Here is a 24536-nt window from a genome sequence, read left to right as displayed (position 1 = left end):
TCCCAGAGACACTCTCTGGGTCTTCTTTTTAAATAATGGCTAACGATCTTGCTTCTTAGGAAAATTCCACGTCTCCATCTCCAGTGCTTCACTTTGGTAATAAGCCAGTTTCTCGGAGTAGTATTGAAAATTTGCCACGACTTTCAGGCCTCATGGTTAAAGACAGAAGTTTGTACGATTGTTATCCTTATATTGTGACATTTTGATGCATGACTGACAATGAATTAACGTCACTATAGATTGTCCACTTAACAGGCAGACCATTCAGGATCTTGCTTTAATCCAAAGTTCTTGCTCGAATAAAAAAACAAGCAGAAATTCGTGAACATTTGTGAAAATATCAAATATCACGTGCACATGCTCGTTTAGTGTGTGAGTCACACAATGACAAAAGGAAGAAGTATTCTTCGTGTTTGGATTTTTTTCTTTGTTTGTGTGATTGAAAATTCGCTCATGCACGATACATACAAAATGAATAGGCAGTATTCTCGCTTTGGGCGATTTGCTCTTTTTGGTGAAAATTCCTACCTGCTTTGGCATTTCCTCACTACAAACGGTGTCCGCTAATCCCTTTTTTGGAATCGTATTCTTCCTTTGTTGCACATCTTCAATATACTCGTATCATACGCCCTTAGCATCTTACAAAACCGTCTTTGGTGCATTCCAGTATTGTCATCAATATATTTCATTGCCGCCTTTGTCATACACTCTTTTGGTTTGTTCCCCAACAGTCTCTCACATCTTCCTCCACCATCTCCGGCATACCGCCTTTGACACCTTCCTATCTCGTTTTAACATATCGCCTTTGACATCTTCCTTTCCCACACATGGCATCCCGTTTCGGTCCCTCTACGCTTCCTGGCATACCGTCTTCGGAATCTCCTTCCACTGTTCTTGGCTTACTGTCTTTGTCATTTCCTCCGCTATTCCTGGCATTCCGTCTTTGTCACTTCCTCAGCATTACCCTACAACTGTCTTCAGCAACACCCCACAATGAACTGTCTTCACCCACGATGAACTGTCTCCAGCAACACCCCACGATGAACTGTCTTCAGCAACACCCCACAATGAACTGTCTTCACCCACGATGAACTGTCTTCAGCAACACCCCACGATGAACTGTCTCCAGCAACACCCCACGATGAACTGTCTTCAGCAACACCCCACAATGAACTGTCTTCACCCACGATGAACTGTCTTCAGCAACACCCCACAATGAACTGTCTTCAGCAACACCCCACAATGAGCTGTCTTCAGCAACACCCCACGATGAACTGTCTTCAGCAACACCCCACAATGAACTGTCTTCAGCAACACCCCACGATGACCTGTCTTCAGCAACACCCCACAATGAACTGTCTTCAGCAACACCCCACAATGAACTGTCTTCAGGAAAACCTAACACAATTATAATCAACAATATCCCACTGCTTCTTCAGTCAGCATATAAACCTTTTTCAACATACCGTCTTGAATCATGTCCTTACTACCGTCTTCAGTCCATCCTTACTGTCTTCAGAATGTCCTTACTGTCTTCTTTATTGTTTTGTATTTGTATTTGTATTTCTTTTTATCACAACAGTTTTCTCTGTGTGAAATTCGGGCTGATCTCCCCAGGAAGAGCGCGTCGCTATACTACAGCGCCACCCATTTTTTTGTAATTTTTCCTGCGTGCAGTTTTATTTGTTTTTCCTATCGAAGTGGATTTTTCCACAGAATTTTGCCAGGAACAACCCTTTTGTTGCCGTGGGTTCTTTTACGTGCGCTAAGTGCTTGCTGCACACGGGACCTCGGTTTATCATCTCATCCGAATGACTAGCGTCCAGTCCACCACTCAAGGTCTAGTGGAGGGGGAGAAAATATCGGCGGCTGAGCCGTGATTCGAACCAGCGTGCTCAGATTCTCTCGCTTCCTATGCGGACGCGTTACCTCTAGGCCGTCACTCTACATTTTTTGTTTTAAATATATCCTGTCTTCATTATGTCCTATCCGGCATTTTGAATATACCCACCCCCCAAAACGCAGTATGGCTGTCTACATGGCGGGGTAAAAACGGTCATACACGTAAAAGCCCACTTGTTTACTGGTGTACATTTATGAGTGAACGTGGGAGTTACAGCCAAGGAACGAAGAAGAAGAAGATGCCCTGTCTGTCTGCACTATGCCCTCACTACCATCGTCAGCACCTCCACTGTCTGCACTATGCCCTCACTACCATCGTCAGCACCTCCACTGTCTGCACTATGCCCTCACTACCATCGTCAGCACCTCCACTGTCTGCACTATGCCCTCACTACCATCGTCAGCACCTCCACTGTCTGCACTATGCCCTCACTACCATCGTCAGCACCTCCACTGTCTGCACTATGCCCTCACTACCATCGTCAGCACCTCCACTGTCTACACTAGGCCCTCACTACCATCGTCAGCAGCTCCACTGTCTGCACTAGGCCCTCACTACCATCGTCAGCACCTCCACTGTCTGCACTAGGCCCTCACTACCATCGTCAGCAGCTCCACTGTCTGCACTAGGCCCTCACTACCATCGTCAGCAGCTCCACTGTCTCTCACCTGGCGGCCTGTTGGTGGCCATGTTCCTGAAGTTGCTTCCCTTGACGACCTGCACGGCCAGACGGCCCGTGGTGCTGTGGTAGGCCAGCCCCACCAGCAGCTCCGGCATCCCCCCGTGCTGCAGGGACTGCATGGAGGAGGCCGAGGAACTGCGCGACAGACTCGACACGTCGAATCCGGAATCCCCGTGCTGTCCACACAAAACAGACAAACAACAACAGCAACAACAATTACATAAGATATTTGTATCTTGTATTTGTATTTCTGTTTATCACAACAGGTTTCTCTGTTTGAAATTCGGGCTGCTCTCCCCAGGGAGAGCGCGTCGCTACACTACAGCGCCACCCATGTTTTTCGTATTTTTTCCTGCGTGCAGTTTTATTTGTTTTTCCTATCGAAGATAAAAGATAAGATTTCGTAACAAAAAGAAAAAAATGAAGAGAGAGAGAGAGAGAGAGAGAGAGAGAGAGAGAGAGAGAGAGATCACATGCAGATTATGTGAGTGGAAAAATGAAAGGCTGAGATGATTACGTGTTAAATAGTAAAACGTTTTTCACTTCCGGAAGATATGTCCATTTTAACAGATAAGCTTTCCTCTCCTGAAAGCTAAGTTTTGACAGACACTACTTCATTCTCCAAAGGTGATTTCTGAGACGTGCTGCACACAGTATCTTCATGCTGCACACAGTATCTTTATGCTGCACACAGTATCTGCATGCTGCACACAGTGAGAGGTGCTGCACACAGTATCTTCATGCTGCACACAGTATCTCCATGCTGCACACAGTATCTCCATGCTGCACACAGCGAGAGGTGCTGCACACAGTATCTTCATGCTGCACACAGTATCTCCATGCTGCACACAGTATCTCCATGCTGCACACAGTGAGAGGTGCTGCACACAGTATCTCCATGCTGCACACAGTATCTTCATGCTGCACACAGTATCTCCATGCTGCACACAGTATCTTCATGCTGCACGCAGTATCTCCATGCTGCACGCAGTATCTTCATGCTGCACACAGTATCTCAATGCTGCACACAGTATCTTCATGCTGCACACAGTATCTCAATGCTGCACACAGTGAGACGTGCTGCACACAGTATCTTCATGCTGCGCACAGTGAGACGTGCTGCACACAGTATCTTCATGCTGAACACAGTGAGACGTGCTGCACACAGTATCTTCATGCTGCACGCAGTATCTCCATGCTGCACGCAGTATCTTCATGCTGCACACAGTATCTCAATGCTGCACACAGTATCTTCATGCTGCACACAGTATCTCCATGCTGCACACAGTATCTCAATGCTGCACACAGTATCTCAATGCTGCACACAGTGAGACGTGCTGCACACAGTATCTTCATGCTGCACACAGTATCTTCATGCTGAACACAGTGAGACGTGCTGCACACAGTATCTCCATGCTGCACACAGTATCTCAATGCTGCACACAGTGAGACGTGCTGCACACAGTATCTTCATGCTGCACACAGTGAGACGTGCTGCACACAGTATCTTCATGCTGAACACAGTGAGACGTGCTGCACACAGTACCTCCATGCTGCACACAGTATCTTCATGGAGGATCAAGCCCAAGGGCACAGAAATGTTTCGTACCAGAAAAAAACAAAATACAAACACGGGATACATTTATTTACAATGCGGCAACAAAATGTCGATAACATGCACTCTCTTTTCCAGCTCCAAAACACTTAATACCGGAAACAAATTAAAACAACAGCAAAAAACAAAAACAAAAAACACACACACACACAAACAGAAAACCTCAACACACACACACACACACACACACACACACACACACGTCTGAGCTCAGCGTGAGGTAATAGGGTGTGAACACACATGAACGGTTGCAAAAATAAACACATGTGGTCTCCACACGCGAGGAAATCGTGCCGAACACGCGCACAACATCTTGTCCATATGTGTTAAACTGTCAACGTGACATACATGAAGGTCAAGCCATCTAGATGCTCGGCATTAACATGTTTTGTAGCTTAAATAACTATAGTAGCCTGCGTTCTTTTAGGAGAGTCACGCGGCCATGTTAACTTTTTCTTCCATGAGCTGATTTTTCCAGAGTCGCTTGTCAAAAATTCCGAATAATATAATCGATTGATTATTTCGATTGGTACCAATATTTCCCAAACTTTCTTCAACTGTCCAGCCCAAATTTGGTTCAAACTGGGGAATTAGTTTATGAGAGACTGCTTCTTTTAGTAGTATTTGCTTATAGCCCAGCCAGCCAACAATGGGCCATTCCAGGGCTGTAATAATGATACTTATTGTAGATGGCCGATGCCGAAAGTTCTGCACTGGCACTAATCCTGTCACCTGTGTGTGTTGTGTACAAACAACAACAACAACAACATCAACAACAACAAACCAGCAAGAAAGTCCAATGAGTAGATATCTTCTGCGAGGGAAACACACACACACACACACACACACACACACACACACACACACACACACACGCACGCACGCACACACACACACACACACACAACCAACTCAACACACACACGCACCATATGTCTCAGTCATCATCGATCTAAAATAGCACAAATTCCTTGCTTTAAGACGCGTGCACTACGTGAGTAACACATGCCAACTATTTCTGACCCAGTAAAATCTTGTATTACTGGTCGTTAGGAAGGAGGGCCAAGGAAATATGGATGACGACCAGTATCAGAGATTACTCGAATGATGACTGGTTCTTTCCCAATCGGTGTTTGAATAAACAAATCGTAAGAAAACCCCCCCACCAAGGTGAAAATTGAGGAAACGAGTAAAGCAGCACTGGCTGCAGAAGGCCACTCGACGCCAGAAGACCTGAAACGCCACATCTGACAACAACTCACGGATGCTCGCGGAGGAGGCGGTTTTCACCACCATAAAACGTGTCATAAGGTAAACATTCGTATTTTTCATTTTGCCCACATGTACGGCTGACCACAGTTAATGGGTCCATTTCAAGATCGATTACACGTCAGTTCTTAAAACCAAAGACAACACGAAATATTCTTAAAAGCCCGAAAAGTTTATCAAAACAACTTTGAAAGAACCATACTCACGCCTCATTCAATCCACATAAAACTTAAACGTACACAATCTGTGCACACAATAACACAGGGCAGAACATAGCGCACCAATATCCACAATGCACACACTAGTACTCACACTGAGGTTACTGCGGGGTTCCAGAATAACCCAGTGCGTAGAGGGTTCTGCGAGGTTCAGGGAAGCGAAGCCAATGATGCTCTCACCGATCATATACTCTCGTCTCATGCGCTCCAGTCCGTACAGCCGAAACCTCACACCTAAGCCCTCAAGCTCATCTGCACACACACACACACACACAATCTTCAAACTCCAAGTTAGCTGCAGCCAAAAAGCCTTTTTACAGTCTGAACTGGTAACCTGAATGCTTTCTTGTGAAGGTGTTTTCTTACGCGTATTTTCGTTCGTGCTTATTGTAATGTTCACAATGGCCAACTTATTTCTTCTGCAAGCTTGTGTACAAACATGAATATGCTCACTGTATATTGCGTGTATTTGTTTCTTATTTTTAGATTCAGTGTCAATAATTAAGCTGATAAGTCTGAAACCGAATAAAATTAGTCTGCCTCTCTCACACACACAGTGAAAGACATACAATTATACATATTAAATGAAAATATACAGCCATACCGAGAGACAAGCACGCAACGATATACGCGAGGCATGTCAGGACTGTGAGATATGTCCGCATTGTGAAGTAGGTCCGTATTATGAGAGCTGCTCACTGTTTGACTCATCTGAATTGTTATAGTGCACCAGTGGTAGTAACCTTTAACTGTCTCTTTACTTATGGGGAGCAAGTGGAAGTTTTGGGGATAAGTAGATTGTTTTTATTCACGCCTTGAGAACCTGTCATATGTATGTGTAAAGCAGCCTAAAATGAAATCTGATAAACAAACAAAATAAATATGTACGTAAATACACTAATATATATATATATATATATATATATATATATATATATATATATATATATATAATTAAAGATACACTGAAGGCAAATGATTGACGTATGACAGATATTGGTAGGACAGACATAGAGATATCCGACTGCAAGGAAGTACAGTCACAGAGAGAAACACAAAGATATTATCATGTACACAGGACAGTCACAGAGAGAAACACAAAGATATTATCACGTAGACAGGACAGTCACAGAGAGAAACACAAAGATATTATCACGTAGACAGGACAGTCACAGAGAGAAACACAAAGATATAATCACGTAGACAGGACAGTCACAGAGAGAAACACAAAGATATTACCACGACAGGACAGTCACAGAGAGAAACACAAAGATATTATCACGTAGACAGGACAGTCACAGAGAGAAACACAAAGATATTATCACGTAGACAGGACAGTCACAGAGAGAAACACAAAGATATTATCACGTAGACAGGACAGTCACAGAGAGAAACACAAAGATATTATCACGTAGACAGGACACTCACAGAGAGAAACACAAAGATATTATCATGTACACAGGACAGTCACAGAGAGAAACACAAAGATATTATCACGTAGACAGGACAGTCACAGAGAGAAACACAAAGATATTATCACGTAGACAGGACAGTCACAGAGAGAAACACAAAGATATTATCACGACAGGACAGTCACAGAGAGAAACACAAAAATATTATCACGTAGACAGGACAGTCACAGAGAGAAACACAAAGATATTATCACGTAGACAGGACAGTCACAGAGAGAAACACAAAGATATTATCACGTAGACAGGACAATCACAGAGAGAAACACAAAGATATTACCACGACAGGACAGTCACAGAGAGAAACACAAAGATATTATCACGTACACAGGACAGTCACAGAGAGAAACACAAAGATATTATCACGTAGACAGGACAGTCACAGAGAGAAACACAAAGATATTATCACGTAGACAGGACAGTCACAGAGAGAAACACAAAGATATAATCACGTAGACAGGACAGTCACAGAGAGAAACACAAAGATATTACCACGACAGGACAGTCACAGAGAGAAACACAAAGATATTATCACGTAGACAGGACAGTCACAGAGAGAAACACAAAGATATTATCACGTAGACAGGACAGTCACAGAGAGAAACACAAAGATATTATCACGTAGACAGGACAGTCACAGAGAGAAACACAAAGATATTATCACGTAGACAGGACACTCACAGAGAGAAACACAAAGATATTATCATGTACACAGGACAGTCACAGAGAGAAACACAAAGATATTATCACGTAGACAGGACAGTCACAGAGAGAAACACAAAGATATTATCACGACAGGACAGTCACAGAGAGAAACACAAAAATATTATCACGTAGACAGGACAGTCACAGAGAGAAACACAAAGATATTATCACGTAGACAGGACAGTCACAGAGAGAAACACAAAGATATTATCACGTAGACAGGACAATCACAGAGAGAAACACAAAGATATTATCACGTAGACAGGACAGTCACAGAGAGAAACACAAAGATATTATCGCGACAGGACAGTCACAGAGAGAAACACAAAGATATTACCACGACAGGACAGTCACAGAGAGAAACACAAAGATATTATCACGTAGACAGGACAGTCACAGAGAGAAACACAAAGATATTATCACGTAGACAGGACAGTCACAGAGAGAAACACAAAAATATTATCACGTAGACAGGACAGTCACAGAGAGAAACACAAAGATATTGTCACGTAGACAGGACAGTCACAGAGAGAAACACAAAGATATTATCGCGACAGGACAGTCACAGAGAGAAACACAAAGATATTACCACGACAGGACAGTCACAGAGAGAAACACAAAGATATTATCACGTAGACAGGACAGTCACAGAGAGAAACACAAAGATATTATCACGTAGACAGGACAGTCACAGAGAGAAACACAAAAATATTATCACGTAGACAGGACAGTCACAGAGAGAAACACAAAGATATTGTCACGTAGACAGGACAGTCACAGAGAGAAACACAAAGATATTATCGCGACAGGACAGTCACAGAGAGAAACACAAAGATATTACCACGACAGGACAGTCACAGAGAGAAACACAAAGATATTATCACGTAGACAGGACAGTCACAGAGAGAAACACAAAGATATTATCACGTAGACAGGACAGTCACAGAGAGAAACACAAAGATATTGTCACGTAGACAGGACAGTCACAGAGAGAAACACAAAGATATTGTCACGTAGACAGGACAGTCAACCAGGCAGGACGGACAGAGTGTGCAGCCAGCCAACTTCACAACCTGACAGAAACATTAAAAAGACAAAAAGACAAAAGATAGACATATCGGTACAGAGAGAAAGGCGATTGGCAGATATGCAGACGGTTGAATGGATAGATTGTGAGTCAGAAACACAACTCAATCGACAGAAAACAACAACAACAAATATAAACCACAGTATTCAACAACACTTGTTCAGTGTGTACCTGTAAAGATCTTGCTGAAGACGAAGGTTTCATCAAACACTGGCTCCTCGCCCTCCTTCACCTTGGTCTTGAAGCGTTGTTTCTTGGTGGGCAGCAACATCAAACGGACCTGTCATAGACACACAGCCCCTGTGAAATATGCCCCAGCAATAACCCCTGTGAACAATGTGTCACAACAGTGACCCCTGTGAACTGTGCCACAGCAGTGACCCCTGTGAACTGTGCCACAGCAGTAACCCCTGTGAACACTGTGCCACAGCCTGTGAACACTGTGGCACAACAGTGACCCCCAGTGAACTCTGTGTAACAACAGTGACCCCTGTGAACTCTGTGTAACAACAGTGACCCCTGTGAACACTATATCACCACAGTAAACCCTGTGAACACTGTGTAACAACAGTGACCCCTGTGAACTCTGTGTAACAACAGTGACCCCTGTGAACACTATATCACCACAGTAAACCCTGTGAACACTGTGTAACAACAGTGACCCCTGTGAACTCTGTGTAACAACAGTGACCCCTGTGAACTCTGTGTAACAACAGTGACCCCTGTGAACACTGTGTAACAACAGTGACCCCTGTGAACTCTGTGTAACAACAGTGACCCCTGTGAACTCTGTGTAACAACAGTGACCCCTGTGAACTCTGTGTAACAACAGTGACCCCCTGTGAACTCTGTGTAACAACAGTGACCCCTGTGAACTCTGTGTAACAACAGTGACCCCTGTGAACTCTGTGTAACAACAGTGACCCCTGTGAACACTATATCACCACAGTAAACCCTGTGAACACTGTGTAACAACAGTGACCCCTGTGAACTCTGTGTAACAACAGTGACCCCTGTGAACACTATATCGCCGCAGTAAACCCTGTGAACACTGTGTAACAACAGTGACCCCTGTGAACTCTGTGTAACAACAGTGACCCCTGTGAACTCTGTGTAACAACAGTGACCCCTGTGAACACTATATCGCCGCAGTAAACCCTGTGAACTCTGTGTAACAACAGTGACCCCTGTGAACTCTGTGTAACAACAGTGACCCCTGTGAACTCTGTGTAACAACAGTGACCCCTGTGAACACTATATCGCCGCAGTAAACCCTGTGAACACTGTGTAACAACAGTGACCCCTGTGAACACTGTGTCACAACAGTAAACCCTGTGAACACTGTGACATGCAGTGACCCCCTGTGAACACTATGCCACAGCAGTGAGCCCTGTGAACACTGTGCCACAGCCTGTGAACACTGTGCCACAACAGTGACCTCTGTGAACACTATGCCACAGCCTGTGAACACTGTGCCACAACAATGACCCCCGGTGAACACTGTGCCACAACAATGACCCCCGGTGAACACTGTGCCACAACAGTGACACCCCCTGTGAACACTGTGCCACAATAGTGACACCCCCTGTGAACACTGTGCCACAATAGTGACACCCCCTGTGAACACTGTGCCACAATAGTGACACCCCCTGTGAACACTGTGCCACAATAGTGACACCCCATGTGAACACTGTGCCACAATAGTGACACCCCCTGTGAACACTGTGCCACAGCAGTGACACCCCCACCCCTGTGAACACTGTGCCACAGCAGTGACCTCCCTGTGAACACTGTGCCACAGCAGTGACCCCCCTGTGAACACTGTGCCACAACAGTGATACCCCCCACCCCTGTGAACACTGTGCCACAACAGTGATCCCTGTGAACACTGTGCCACAACAGTGACCCCTGTGAACACTGTGCCACAACAGTGACCCCTGTAAATTCTGCCATCCAGGAAACACACAGGAAGAAAGAGAGGCAGAGACAGACAGAGGAATTGAGATAATAAAGGGTAAAACGAGGAAAAAAGCTCGGGAGAGGCGGGCGAGAGCAAAGTAAAACGAAAATCACACACACACACACACACACACACACACACACACACACGCACGCACACACAAGCACGCACACACACACACACACACACACACACACACACACACGCACGCGCGCTCTCGCGCGCGCGCACACACACTCACACACACACACATTTGTCCTGTATCACATTGTAAAAAAACAACGTTTAACTAAAGAACGAACATGCGCACACACACACATCGGTCCGTTCACCACCAAGCCCACAAGACAACCACCCATCACTAAGGGAGGCCACCCTACCTGCGTGCTGTTGGCGCCGCCTCTGTCCTTTGTGGGGATCTCCCGGGCACGCTGCACGTGCACAGTCATCCTGCCCCTGACGGCCAGGTAGGTGAAGGTCACCTCCAGACTGCCGCACTTGGAGATGAGGGGTGGCTCGTGCTGCAGGTCACTCACGTCGAACAGGTGCTCCTGAAACAGCGTCACCGCCACCATCGTCACTATCGTTATACTACCGTCACCATCATCATCGCTATCACCATCACTACCTTCAACGTCACTGTCACCATCGTCACCATCACTTTTTTCGCCATAGCCATCAATCATCGCCGTCAACTCCATCATCATCATCACCACAATCACTGTGGTGTATAAATCATTGTGCATTCGAGAGATCGGGGTGGGAGCCAGGATAAAAGGGAGGAAAAGCATAAAAAACAGGAAGACTGACAGACGGCCGTTGTCAAGCAGACAGAGAGAGAGAGGGAGAGCAAGAGGGGAGGGGAGGGAGAGAGAGAGACACAGAGAGAGAAAGAGGGAGAGGGAGAGAGACAGAGCAGGTAATCGCGGAATGTTTGGGGAGCAGACGGAGAGAGATGGACGTGGCAAAAGCAAAAGAGAGAGAGAAAGGGAGAGAGAAAGAGAGAGGGAGGGGGAGGGAGGGAAGGAGGGAGAGACAGACAGACAGACAGATAGACAGAGGAGAGATGGAAGAGAATAAGAAAGGGAAATGTGAGAGACAGAGGAGAGACGGAAGAGAATAAGAGAGGGAAATGTGAGAGACAGAGGAGAGACGGAAGAGAATAAGAAAGGGAAATGTGAGAGACAGAGGGGGGACAACGAATGAAAAAGGAAGACAGAAGAGTCCCCCCCACCCCACCCCCACCCCTCTTACCTCACGACGTAAACCACGACAGCATGTTACATTACAATGCCTCGCCTGACATTCCACCGGTATAAAAAGGCAAAATACAGACAGAAAGCGTGTTAAAAAATATACTTTTCTTTCAGCATCCCTGGCTGATGCGACATTTCACAGCAAGGATACAGAGTATCCTGACACACATATAATATTGACGTAGTAAAACTGTTCTGTCGTGTTTTTGTTTTGTTCTGCTGCAGCTCGCTGCTGGCTCGGAGTGTGGTTGCATTTGTGTCAGTGTTGATGCTGACAGTTTGTTCTTCTGCAATATTATATCGGGTTTCATGGCACGGTGGTGCCTGTGTGTGTGTGTGTGTGTGTGTGTGTGTGTGTGTGTGTGTGTGTGTGTGTGTGTGTGTGTGTGTGTGTGTGTGTGTGTGTGTGTGAGTGTGTGAGAGAGAGAGAGAGAGAGAATGAATGAATGAGTGAATGAATGAATGAATGTTTTATTGCATTCAGGCCATAGGCATCATTGCATTGGGATGCTGGGAAGGGGGACGTGCTGACAATAGCATTCCGTTGACATTCCTATGAATATTAGAAATTATCCAATACTCTGAAGTTGCATGTAACAACAACGATTTTGTTCAGGATTGGTATAAATAGTCAACATTTTACTGAAATGGATTTTCATACGACATTTACTATCACACACGTATCTAGAAATGTTCTTCTTCATTGATTAGTTATCGCTTCTTGTCTGCGCTTAATTGAATGAAAAATAAATTTTGCAACAGAACGAGATCGATGTTTATCTACACCGTCCAGCGGAATGTTAATCTGAACATTGACATACAAACCAAGAAACTTTTTTCTAAGATCGACATACAAAGGGCATGCATATATAAAATGATATTCATCCTCATTAACACCTTTACAAAATGGGCAAAACCTTGCAACCAGATTTTCAGAGTATCTCTCATAGTTCTTATTTAGCGGCAAGACTCCAAGTCTTATTTGTGTCAAAGCGACTCTGAGGCAATAAATATCCAAATGTACAAAATAGAGTCCAGTTCTGAAACCATCTTGCATGGATGAATATAAAGCGTATCTTTCCTTATCTCTGACAGACGCCGACCATTCTTGCATATACATATCAATCAGTCTCTGTTTGAACTGTAATATAAACATCTGCATATTGCCAACTCCTTGATTCAACCACACATAACTGAATCCAGTTTTATACAAAATTTCTCTAATTCCTGTTGCCCAACACCTTTTACCGTTCCCATCTAAATTTACTAGCATAAGATGCGCCTGTTTAGGTAATCTATCTAAATTCATTTCTAATAATCTGAACTAGTATTTTACGGCTTTCATGTATGAGTTAACGTATAATGGGTATCTGCCTAATTCTGAGTATACTAGTTTATTGGGTGTTTTGAGGGGAACACCAAGAAATCTTTTGCAAGCTAATACGAGGGTCATTCAATAAATAAGGTGAATTTTTCGGTACAAGGACTTCTAATACAGATAGAAGCTTACTTTTTTTCTTTTTTTTCAACGTAGTCTCCCAGCACTGTCACACACTTTTCCCATCTGTGCACAAGCTTCCGTATTCCCTCAGCGTAAAAATCTTTGGACTGATGTCTCAGCCAGTCGCTCACAACACTTTTGACTTCATCGTCACTTTCAAACTTCGTGCCTCTCGTGAACGCTTTCAAGGGACCAAACAGGTGAAAGTCTGAAGGGGCAAGGTCTGGGCTGTGAGGGGGATGAGGGAGCAGTTCCCAGCCCAGCTCGTTGATGGTCTGCACCGTTCGGGCTGCTGTGTGAGGCCTTGCGTTGTCATGATGCAAGATGACTCCTTCTGACTGATGACCCCTGCGTTTGTTCTTTATGTCTTTCTTGACCTGCCTCAGCAGTTCACAGTAGTTGGCACTGTTCACAGTGCTTCCTTTCTCAAGGAATGAAATGGTGATTGGGCCATGCATATCCCAAAAAACGGTGAGCATCACCTTCCTCGTGGACCGCTGGGACTTGAACTTCTTCTTCACTGGAGAGCCTACGTGCTTCCACTCCATGGACTTCCGTTTGGACTCAGGCTCATAGTGCCAAACCCATGTCTCGTCACATGTGAGCACCTTCTTCAGAAACTCATCACCATCCTTCTCATAGCGGCAGAGACACTGCTGGGGCAACTCGACCCTCCTCTGTTTGTGCTCTGGAGTAAGCATCTTTGGCACCCACCGGCAGCTGACCTTCGAGTAGCCAAGGTCATCATGGACAATTTTGTGTGCTGTCCCAACATATAAGCTCAAAGTCCTTGCAATGTCATCCACTGTCACCCTTCTGTCAGACTGAATGAGGTCATTGACTGATTCGATCACCTCAGGAGACCTCACTTCTGTAGGCCTTCCAGGCCTGTCTTCATCCTCAACACTGCTCCGTCCTTCTTTAAACAATTTAGCCCACTTGTAGACATTTTTTCGGCTGAAACATGTGGCACCATACACAGTTGACATTCTCCTATGAATTTCAACTGGTTTGCACCCTTCAGCAACCAAAAACTTGATAACTGACCGCTGTTCAATCCTGGAGCATGCTTCTTGGTCGGCCATCTTTGTTAATCGCCAAAACTCTCAAAGTTTTTTTTAATCTGCAAAACAAATTAAATCCACGTGAAAAAGAAGTAAAAAAAAAAAAAAAAAAAAAAAAAGTAAGCTTCTATCTGTATTAGAAGTCCTTATACCGAAAAATTCACCTTATTTATTGAATGACCCTCGTAAATGTATTTTTTCGATGCTATCTAAACGTTGCAGCCCCAAATCTCTGCTGAGTACAATAGAATAAACTGGATTTTGGACTGAAATATTTTGAAAAAGACTTCTCGGGACATCTCTTTACAATTGTTAAATGCTCTGCAAAGAAGGTAAAGTGCTTTTTTTGCTTTTGTCACTAGATGCCCTGTACCTACATTAGCACTCAACATAGTTGTGAATGTGAATCCTAGGTAACAATAGGTATTTACCACCTCAATTTCCACACCTCCAAAAAACCATTTTTCTTTTTTACTCAGATATCCCCCCTTTCTGAACACTATTATCTTAGTCTTACTTCTATTAACATTTAACCTCAAGCTATCACAGCATACTTTCAAAGAGTTAAGTTGTGTCTGTAATCCACCTGGTGTAGTTGCAATTAAAGCTACTTCATCAGCAAAAAGTAGAATGAAAACTTCAATAAGAGTGGGAAGTAACTGTACACCATGAACCTCAGTATCATTTATATGATTGGCTAACTCATTAATAAAAAGTGAGAAGAGCGTGGGACTTAACCCGCAACCCTGTCTTACACCTACAGGACATTAAAAAAACCTCTGAGTATTCTCCATTCGAACGACCACATGAGATGAGAGAATCATACATAGACTGAAGGCAACAAAAAAATTTCCCTTTTATCCCCTCCTTGTGCAATTGTAACAATTTGTTATGATGGACAGAATCGAACGCCTTTTTAAAGTCAACAAAAGCCACATACAGTTTTCGACCATTGCTACTTAATAATTTCTGGGCAATTGAATACAGATTGAATATGTGATCGATTGTTGAATAGTCTTGTCTAAACCCAGCCTGGTTTTCAACAATTACAATGTTTTTTCTCCAACCAGGAATATAATCGCTCATTCAAAATTGAAGTAAAACATTTGCAAGTAACACTGATTAAAGATACACCCCTGTAGTTATCAGGATTATCCACGTTACCCTTTTTTGAAAATTGGTACCACTATAGCTTTGGCCCACTCTTTGGGATATACGCCACTATCAAAAATCTTATTAAATAGCATCGTTAAAAAGTTAATTACATTGTGTCCACCAGCTTTCAACATTTCTCCTATAACACAATCGGTTCCGCTGGCTTTTCCGCATTTTATTTTCTTAATGGATTTCTCTACTTCCTGATGTGTAATTACTTGATTTAAAGCATGTTCGTCTTCTTCCTGGGTATTGCTTTCTATGTTTATTTGATTATCTGTACTCTCTTCATTAAAACTGAATACTGTCTGGAAATGCTCAAAACCATTGCTGGATACGTATATTTTCACTGTTGCATGGTTTATTCTTTAGTCCTATTCTTTTCAGATCATTCCAAAATATCGAAGACTTATTCATATTTTTACACAGTTTCTCTACTGTTTCTCGCCGGAAACTCATCCTTTTGGTTTTCAATAATTTTCTGTATGTTTTTTTTACTTTCCACATACAATATTATCATTTCCGGACACTTACAATTGCAAAATGACTCATTCTTGTTTTCCATGCACGTCATCCGTTTGTTCTGACATGTGCAACGTCCCAAGCGTTTGTGCTTTTGGTATAAACGTAACAGTCTTCGACATTCCCGCTTTGCCTGCATGCAGTCCTCATCAAACCATTCTGCTCCTTTTGACTTCTTCCTATGAGACACGTTTTTCACCATACACTCAGCAGCTCCAAGTAAGTACTGATTAAATAATGCCAGAGCTAAGTCAATATTTTTGTCTATTTGGTTTATGGCTTCGTTCAGATTTGTCCATCCCTCTTCGTTTGTAAGTTTGTCTTTGTATTCGTTTTCTTTGTCGATATTCCAAACTATTTTCTCTATAGTATTGTGTCCATTTCCTTTAATATTATTCTGTGAATTTGTATCAGTTCTTACCTCTGTAAACAATGTCAACTGTACTGGCAAATGATCAGAGTCTACAAGCTCTTTTACAACTAACTGCATATCTGACAATTGAGTCAATAAGCTGCAGGACATAAAAAAATAATCACTTACACTTGATCCACTATTAGAGTCACAATTCCACTGTACCATACCGTTCACAATAAAACAACCTGTAACCGTACACAGATCAACCAACTGATTCCCAAAAAGATTCGTTTCTAAATCATCAGACTTTCTTGCAAATGTGTGATCATCCAGTGTAACATTGATACTTATCTGCTCAAAATTGTCCTCTGTTGGCTCATAGTTTTTGTTTGCAGTGCGAGCGTTAAAGTCTCCAGAGAGAAGAAAATGAAAATTACCATATGTTTCGTGTAGAGACATGATACATTCATCAATTATTTCTACACCATATCCACCATGATTGTTTTTCCAATAGTTGGAATCATATGACCTTACATAAGATGAGATAAACATGCATTCGCTCCCAAACAATTATTTAGACATTCTTAATACAATGACATTATCTTGATCGGTTTTTATATGGGAGATGAATTTGGAAAAACGTTTGTTTGCAAGCACCATAACTCCTGAATGCCTCCCTTGCTTCGTGAGTTTTGTCGCTTTGGAGATAAAGCAGTCATATTTTTTTTTTAATAGTTGAATTGATATTTTCCATAACAAAAGTTTCAGTCAATGTAATGAAATCATAAGCGGTTATATAATCTACAAAATCTTGATTAGACAACTTCCCAATCAGCCCACAAACATTATGATTTAGAAATGTGATGGTTTGACACACGCTTTGATCATTGCACCAACTCGGCTTAACATTTACATTTAAAGTAGGTTCAGACAGTTTTGCAGTTTGACACGTATTTCTTAGTTCACATGAGGTAGTTGATGCTCGGCCTGACCCCTAATTGCTGTCCCTAAAACACGCAGGAGAAGCTGCCTGTCTTTCTCCGCCTCTATCACTGCTATGAGAACCACCACCGTTTTTGGCCTTTTTGAACGCCTCCTTGATATTGCCCTGGCTGCCTGAACGTTGTTTGGTGGTTCCTGCCCGTGTTGACATTCTGGATGGCCTCTGTTCCTTTGCGTTGGTCTGTACCTTGGCCTGAGAACGGCTGTGCATGTCCGACACGCCATCCCTGACAGCGTCTTCTGCCCTGGCCTTTACCTGACCATGCTCAGTGTCCACTAGAGGCTGATCCCCTGAGTCTTCTCCACACTGGGTGTGACCGTGCTCCACTGCATCTGACTGCCCAAGAGGAATGACAGCCCCACAGACTGGTCCTGTTGATTCTGCCGTCCACTCTGATGCCGCTGTGTGAACTTCTGTCGACGCTAACTGCCCCGTTGTCTGGTCTTCCGTAGTTACTTGACAATCTTTGACTGAAGATGGTGGTGACTCTCTGTGGACTTGTGACAGGTCACCTGTTGAAGGACACTGATGGGAAACTTCTGGGTCGTCCTCCTTCTCTTCCTCGTCATTGCCAGATGGGGGGTCTGGATTCGGCACTGTATTACAGTCCGACAGCGGGTCGACGTGAGACTCTTCCCCTGAATCTCTAACTTCACTGGCCTGATATACGTGTGTGCGTGTCGTTGTAGTCTCATGCTGTGGGTCAGAGTACTCGTTGACTTTTACTCCTCATCTGACACCATTGTGGTCAGTAATTTCTTGTTTGTTTGTTCTTTTGGCCGTGAGTAAGACCGCTTCTGTTCCCCAATCTTTACAATTATTCTCCTATGTTCTGCCCCCGGCGAACTACGAAAGACAGAGTTCTGCCTTCTGTGCCTGTCCCATTCTGAAGGGTTTTGTACTTGCCGTCTCTCCCAGCGTGCATGGTTTCTTGATGTGTAATAATCATGTTCAGAATTCCCGTGTGTCGGACGTCCACTCCTGACAGCCTGGCTGTAAGTTTTGTTGCCAAGAACTACACGGGGCTCCGCTGACCTTCGTCTGAATCTAGCATTACCAGATGTCCCTTGCTTTCCACCGTTATTAGAATGCCTGCCATCCTTGTGAGCTTCAGCTCTTGACCACGTATCTTGGTAGTCTACCACTCTTTCTTGTCGGTAATCAAAACGTCTGTTAGCAGAGCCTCTTACCGGATAATCATTGCTTCCAAAATATTCTTGCTTTTCCACCACTTGTAGTTTGCCTTTCCAATAGTAGGCTCTTTTCCTTTGCTTGGTGTGGAAGTCAACCATCCCTCTTTGTCTCGTGGTCAGCTCTGAGGCCACTCTGATGTTATCTTCGCGTACTGCTTCCCTCAGGTCTTGATTTTGCAGAATTGCCATCTTGTCCTGCCATCTGTGCATCTGCACAACGATAGGCCTCGGATGGTTTGAAGAGTCACGCCACTCCCCCATTCTGTACGCCCTGTTGATGTTTCTGTGACACCAGCTTCGCTCATAGGAATATTGGTTCAGGATGTCGACAATTACATCCACTGTTGGAAAAGAGTAGGTACCTCCTTCTGGTACTCCCATGAACCTCAGGTTACAGCATTTCAAGTCCACTTCGTTGAGATCAACAAATTCTTCTAACTTGTTGAGTCGTTGATCGAACAATTCCCAGTCTTCGTTCAGAACTGCGATGTCGTCTGTGGCTCTTTTCACATCCTCTCTATCTCTCTCAGATGTCCTTTTCATCGTAGGGATCTCAGCATTAATGTTCCCTATGGCACTGTGCAGTTGCTCCAGACTGCAGCTGAGAGTGTTACCAATGTTCCGGGAATGTGAATTCATCATTTGTTTCATTTGGTTAAATCGCCAGTCCATCATCTGAAGTAAATGTGTGAATGCTTCATTTGTAGATGACTCCATTATGCTGTGTTCCTGCTTTTAATTATATGATGGCAAGAAGGTAATGAGAGAGAGAGAGAGAGAGAGAGCATGTACGAATGCCTGTTTGTTTCATTCCAACAGGTTTTGCACCTGTATCAGTAATAACAATTAAACCAGCTGAAAAGAAGAAGATTCTTTTGAAGAAGATTAAAGATGATTTCCAAACAGAATGTGTGCTGCATTTAAATAAAATCCAAGGCCTTGATAAATGAGTACTAGCATCAGTCAATCTACTTATACATACCGAACTGCCAGCGTATACATCTATGCATGAACATATACACACGCTTACATTTATAAATCCATCAATTTATACATACCAGACTGCAAGCATATGTATCTACGCTGAACATGCATACATTTATAAGCACTTACGAAATTGAATACCATGCAAGTGACACTGCTTGGTTCCAAGGCTATTGACACAGAACAAACCAAGGACATGGGCACGATCACCAGCCAAAGTGATGCATCGGTTATCGTCACGGACTAATGGCAAAGAAGCTGTGGGTTCTAATCCCATTGCAATCCAGATTATCATAGTGAGGTGTTTGCTCCCTAAACAGCCACTATCCAGAGTTACGTGTGCAGTGAGTTTTCATTGGGGTGACTTGGACCAGACAGCCAAACATCTTCCACTTTAAAGATACATCTTTTAGAGTACTGCTGTGCCAGGTGTCGACATTTCTTGGCCTTCTTGGGTGATGCAGAAGGTGCGATGAAAGGAAACCAATATCGAAGATTTTGTCAAATGGGAAAAAGACAACAGTCAAAAAAGATGGAAAGATGTGCCGCTGAACAATTACTAAGTATCACATCATGCAAGTCAACTTTTCAATCGTTAATGTTAAATGTTATATGTGTAGCCAAGTGCTCAATGCGACTGGCTACTAACCGTAGTTCAACTCACAGCTCAAGCTGAAAGCTGAGCTATAGCAGACGCCTTTTTCGCAACTAACCTGCTGGTCTCCAACGGCTCGTGCAGAATGTGTGACGCCACTCCCGGTTTGAATGCAAAGCCCATTCTAAACCTATTCTCTAAACATCTATTAAATCAAGTCTCTGTATCGTTCACTGCAATAATATATTTGTTGTGCTTACACACACACTTTAATCAGTTAGAAGCATGCTTGATTTCAGTTTAATCATTCATCAGTCTAAAGATTTCAACTGACACTAAGCTTACATCATTTCGTCCTTCATTGTCAACACTTAACGACATTCACTCCATAACTAGTGTTGCTCGACGCCATTGGATGAGCTGAAACATGTGTTTCTGCTGCACCATATTTGATTAAATATCTTTTTTGTCAGATCAGTAAACTGCAAGTATTATATACTGGCAGAATTGTCACAATTCCACCTTTAAATCTATTCCATTTGTGTTTGCCTATGTTAAACTGATTTAACGCAGTTTGTAATTTTCTGCGATGAGCACGCTAAAACTGAGCAGTTCATGCGGCTTAAATTAAGATTATAAATTCATCTTAAATAATCAATGCTTCATTTTGTACTCATTAGAAAGTAGGCGCTGAGCTCTTTCTGTTGCAACCTATCCGACGTAAATCGATTCAGGAATCATTTAGAAATCTATCACTGAACACCTTGAAACAAACACAATGCTAATCAAATCTGGGGGGATTTGAGCCAGTTCGCTTCACTGGCCACACTAGCGCCAGTGCAGTTCCCTTAACTTGCATAAATAGATGGAGTGGGTGATTACTGGTCACTTTTCCACCTGGCCAGTCACTGGCTAGAGCCTGCTCTCTCTCTCTTGCTGTGTTGCAAGCAGTGTGTGTGTGTGCATTGTCCCAGAGGCCAACATCTCGCTATGTATCACTGTAAATACTCCATTTAGAATGTGTTGATGATCTGTAAATTGTCTGATACATTGCTTGTGTTCATTTGAGTATGTTGATACTGCCTTAGTGTGGTTTACTTGGTTCAGTTATTGCTTTGACATGTAGTCACAGCTCAGCTATGATTAATCTAAATAATTACCATGTCGTCATATGCTCGTAGCAGTATTCCTTTTAATTCTTTTCAAACGTCAGTTGGTGACGTCTTTGCCCACCGATAGTTTATTGGATTATTCCAGAATGTTCTAGTGATTGATGTGTTCTTTCTCATTTGCTGTCACTGATGAAGGTTAAGTTATTTATCCCACTTTGGTGGAGGAGATTTAAATGTTGAGCCACTTACTGGTTAAGCCATGATGGTTCTTCCAATCTTGGTATTGAGCACTGACTATCCGGTCTCTCAGTTTGCAAGTATTTAATATCAAAGCCACTGATTCTATTATCTTGTCTATTATTCATGTATTATTTCACATGCTGATATCAGTTATGCTGCTACAATGTTTCACTGATACTTAGTACTCTAAGATGTGTGAAGTATTCTGTTGTGATTACAACATAGTGTTGGATTAATATAAGTTATTGGTTAAAACCAACTGGTACATATCACAGTCTGTTAATTGTAATTTAGTTATCATGCCCTCTCCTATACGGCTTACTCCAGTATAGTGCCGCATGATAAACTGATTCATTTGAGTCACTTTGACACAGTATATATATATATATATATAAGCTTTACCTAATCTATACTGTCAGTGTACTTTCACTAAAACTTAGCTTTAATCACTTTAACTGCACTATTTAAATGTATCAGAAATGTCATTTAATGTCAGTGTTTGGTCTTCACACATATCTATGATCTTATCTTATGTTGTTGCTTATCCCCAACCTAGCGGTAGTCTTTCCATGTAATATGTATACATGTGCTTTACTATTCACTTGGATTCCTGACATGTGGTACTTAATGACATTTGTTTGTTGTGTCTTATCAGTGCACTGTTTTCTTATCTTCTTCTCTTTAATCTTCTCATAAATATTGTAAACAAAACAATAGAAAACCCTTTTTTGACTGGCCTCTTCATGCTTCTGGCCTGCGTGTGGAACTTTTCTATCCTTTAATACATTAAATCATTATTAGTGCTTTTGTACCGTCCCTTTCATAATAATAAAACCACTCGGCTACAAAAGTGGCGTCGCTGACAGGATGGAGATCCACAACAAAATAGATCCAAAATTATTCCTTTTAATGTTTCAATTCTTTTATCCAAATTAAATCCAAACAACAAATTTAACCCCTTTACCACCCAAGTGTACTTTGTTACAACTTGGCATTTGCGAGCAAGGATGTTTTAATTCTTAAATGTATCTAATAATAAATCACAGCCCTTTACCAAGTCTACTCTATTACATATTTTACGGGTCATATAATAGGTCTTATTTCTACAATGTTTAATCCACAATGTTTACTATCCATTTAAATTGGAATCGCGTTTAGTGTGCGTTATTCAGTCATCTTGTAAACATGTTTGTATTTTGCTAACAATATATACTGGGACCAAACTGTTTGAAACCATCCGGCATTATCCTGCTACGTCTAAAATCAAATTAGAATACCACTGCTTCTACCATGTTCATCTCTGATCATCACGAAATAAACAAGTCTCAAACTCTGTGGCCCTTCATATTCTGCTCTTGTGATGACTTTCCTTAAAATTTCCCATCCTCTTCCGAAAATGCCTGAGGTGAGTTGGTACGAAGGTTGTCAGCGTGGGCACATTTTGTGGCTGGAGGGAGGAATGACTCCTTCAAGTTCAGTGAAGGACGCTTACCCAGTCCGGCTTCGCGACAAACTTAATGATTTTGACAGTAACTAATTGGTGGTGCACATACTAAAACAGAACAGATATTACTGACCACCACCCAAGTGACTTAGCAGCAGTACAAGCCATTTAATTGGTAGCATCTGGATACTTGACAGTGATCTGCGGACTGTCTCTGCTGAGACTAAGATACCAGGTGATATGAGAGAATTGAGCTGAACGAGTTTTGGATTAACGCCATTGAGATGCAGAGAATAAATTATGTAGCGCAGGAAAAAAAAAAGAAAAAAAAAAAGAAACACAGTGCGAATATTTTTTTAATGCTATCACAGCACATGCTGTCTGGTCTGATTTGTTAGCAATACAAAATTATCAATTCCAACCTATTATTTTGATGGATTTTTGGTTTTGATCATCGAGTAAAATGCATTAAGATGGAGAAAAACATGCACAAAGACATAATTAGTAGTCCGCCAACGACACATACAAAAAGAAAATTCAATGAATATACCAGCAATGATGTAAATTAATTCTTCATTTATAAGCCATCTTAAGTTTTCCTTGTGAGCGAGGGCCACTTCACTGCAATGAATAAATGATAAAAACTCCATTGAAAACGTCAGTAATGAGAGAGACAGACAGACGGACAGACAGACAGAGACAGAGAGACAGAGACAGAGAGAGAGAGCGATGCATGAATAAAATTGTGATAACAATAGATTCAGATAATGATGTGTAAATATAAACATCGTTTTGGCCCTTACCATGAATGCGAGTAACGAGTAGTTTGCGCACACACGTACTCTCTGCTGGGCGGGAGGGTGGGGGGAGAGCGATTGTTCGCGCCAAGGCGATAGCACTCAAATTTTTCATCTCTCAGGGAAAACCATTGCTTTTGCAAATCAGCAGTTTAAATGGAGATAATTAGAAGCCCTGATTGTAACGTATAGCTAATGGTGTGACGAACATATTTGTGGAAATTTCATTACCATCAGTGACCATGTCTGTTGGTAGTCTTCATTTTCGGCGCAGTTGTGGCCTGTTTCTAGGTACATTCCACTTCTTCATGGCCTGACATATGAACTTTGCATTGAAAATGCGAACGAGAATTGTGACAGTGAAGAGCAAACAGCACTGTGTGTTGTTTATCGCGGCTTACTGCTTT

General features: G+C 42.6%; 1 protein-coding gene across 3 annotated transcripts in view; it reads right to left on the bottom strand.

Annotated features, from left to right (window-relative positions):
* The window catches only part of LOC143295972 (uncharacterized), a 122651-nt gene that overhangs the window by 7557 nt on the left and 90558 nt on the right, over positions 1-24536 (bottom strand). For all 3 annotated transcript variants that reach the window (XM_076607682.1, XM_076607680.1, XM_076607681.1), the window contains 4 exons: positions 11289-11459; positions 9120-9228; positions 5782-5939; positions 2572-2761 (listed from right to left, as the gene is read on the bottom strand). In XM_076607682.1, the coding sequence (XP_076463797.1) occupies positions 2572-2761; positions 5782-5939; positions 9120-9228; positions 11289-11459 (628 nt within the window). The remainder of the gene's footprint in view (positions 1-2571; positions 2762-5781; positions 5940-9119; positions 9229-11288; positions 11460-24536) is intronic.

This window comes from Babylonia areolata, chromosome 21 (genome assembly GCF_041734735.1).
Source record: "Babylonia areolata isolate BAREFJ2019XMU chromosome 21, ASM4173473v1, whole genome shotgun sequence".
NCBI classification, from domain to species: domain Eukaryota; kingdom Metazoa; phylum Mollusca; class Gastropoda; order Neogastropoda; family Buccinidae; genus Babylonia; species Babylonia areolata.
The sequence above is the reverse complement of the archived record's forward strand: the minus strand, read 5'-3'. Positions and strand labels throughout refer to the sequence as shown.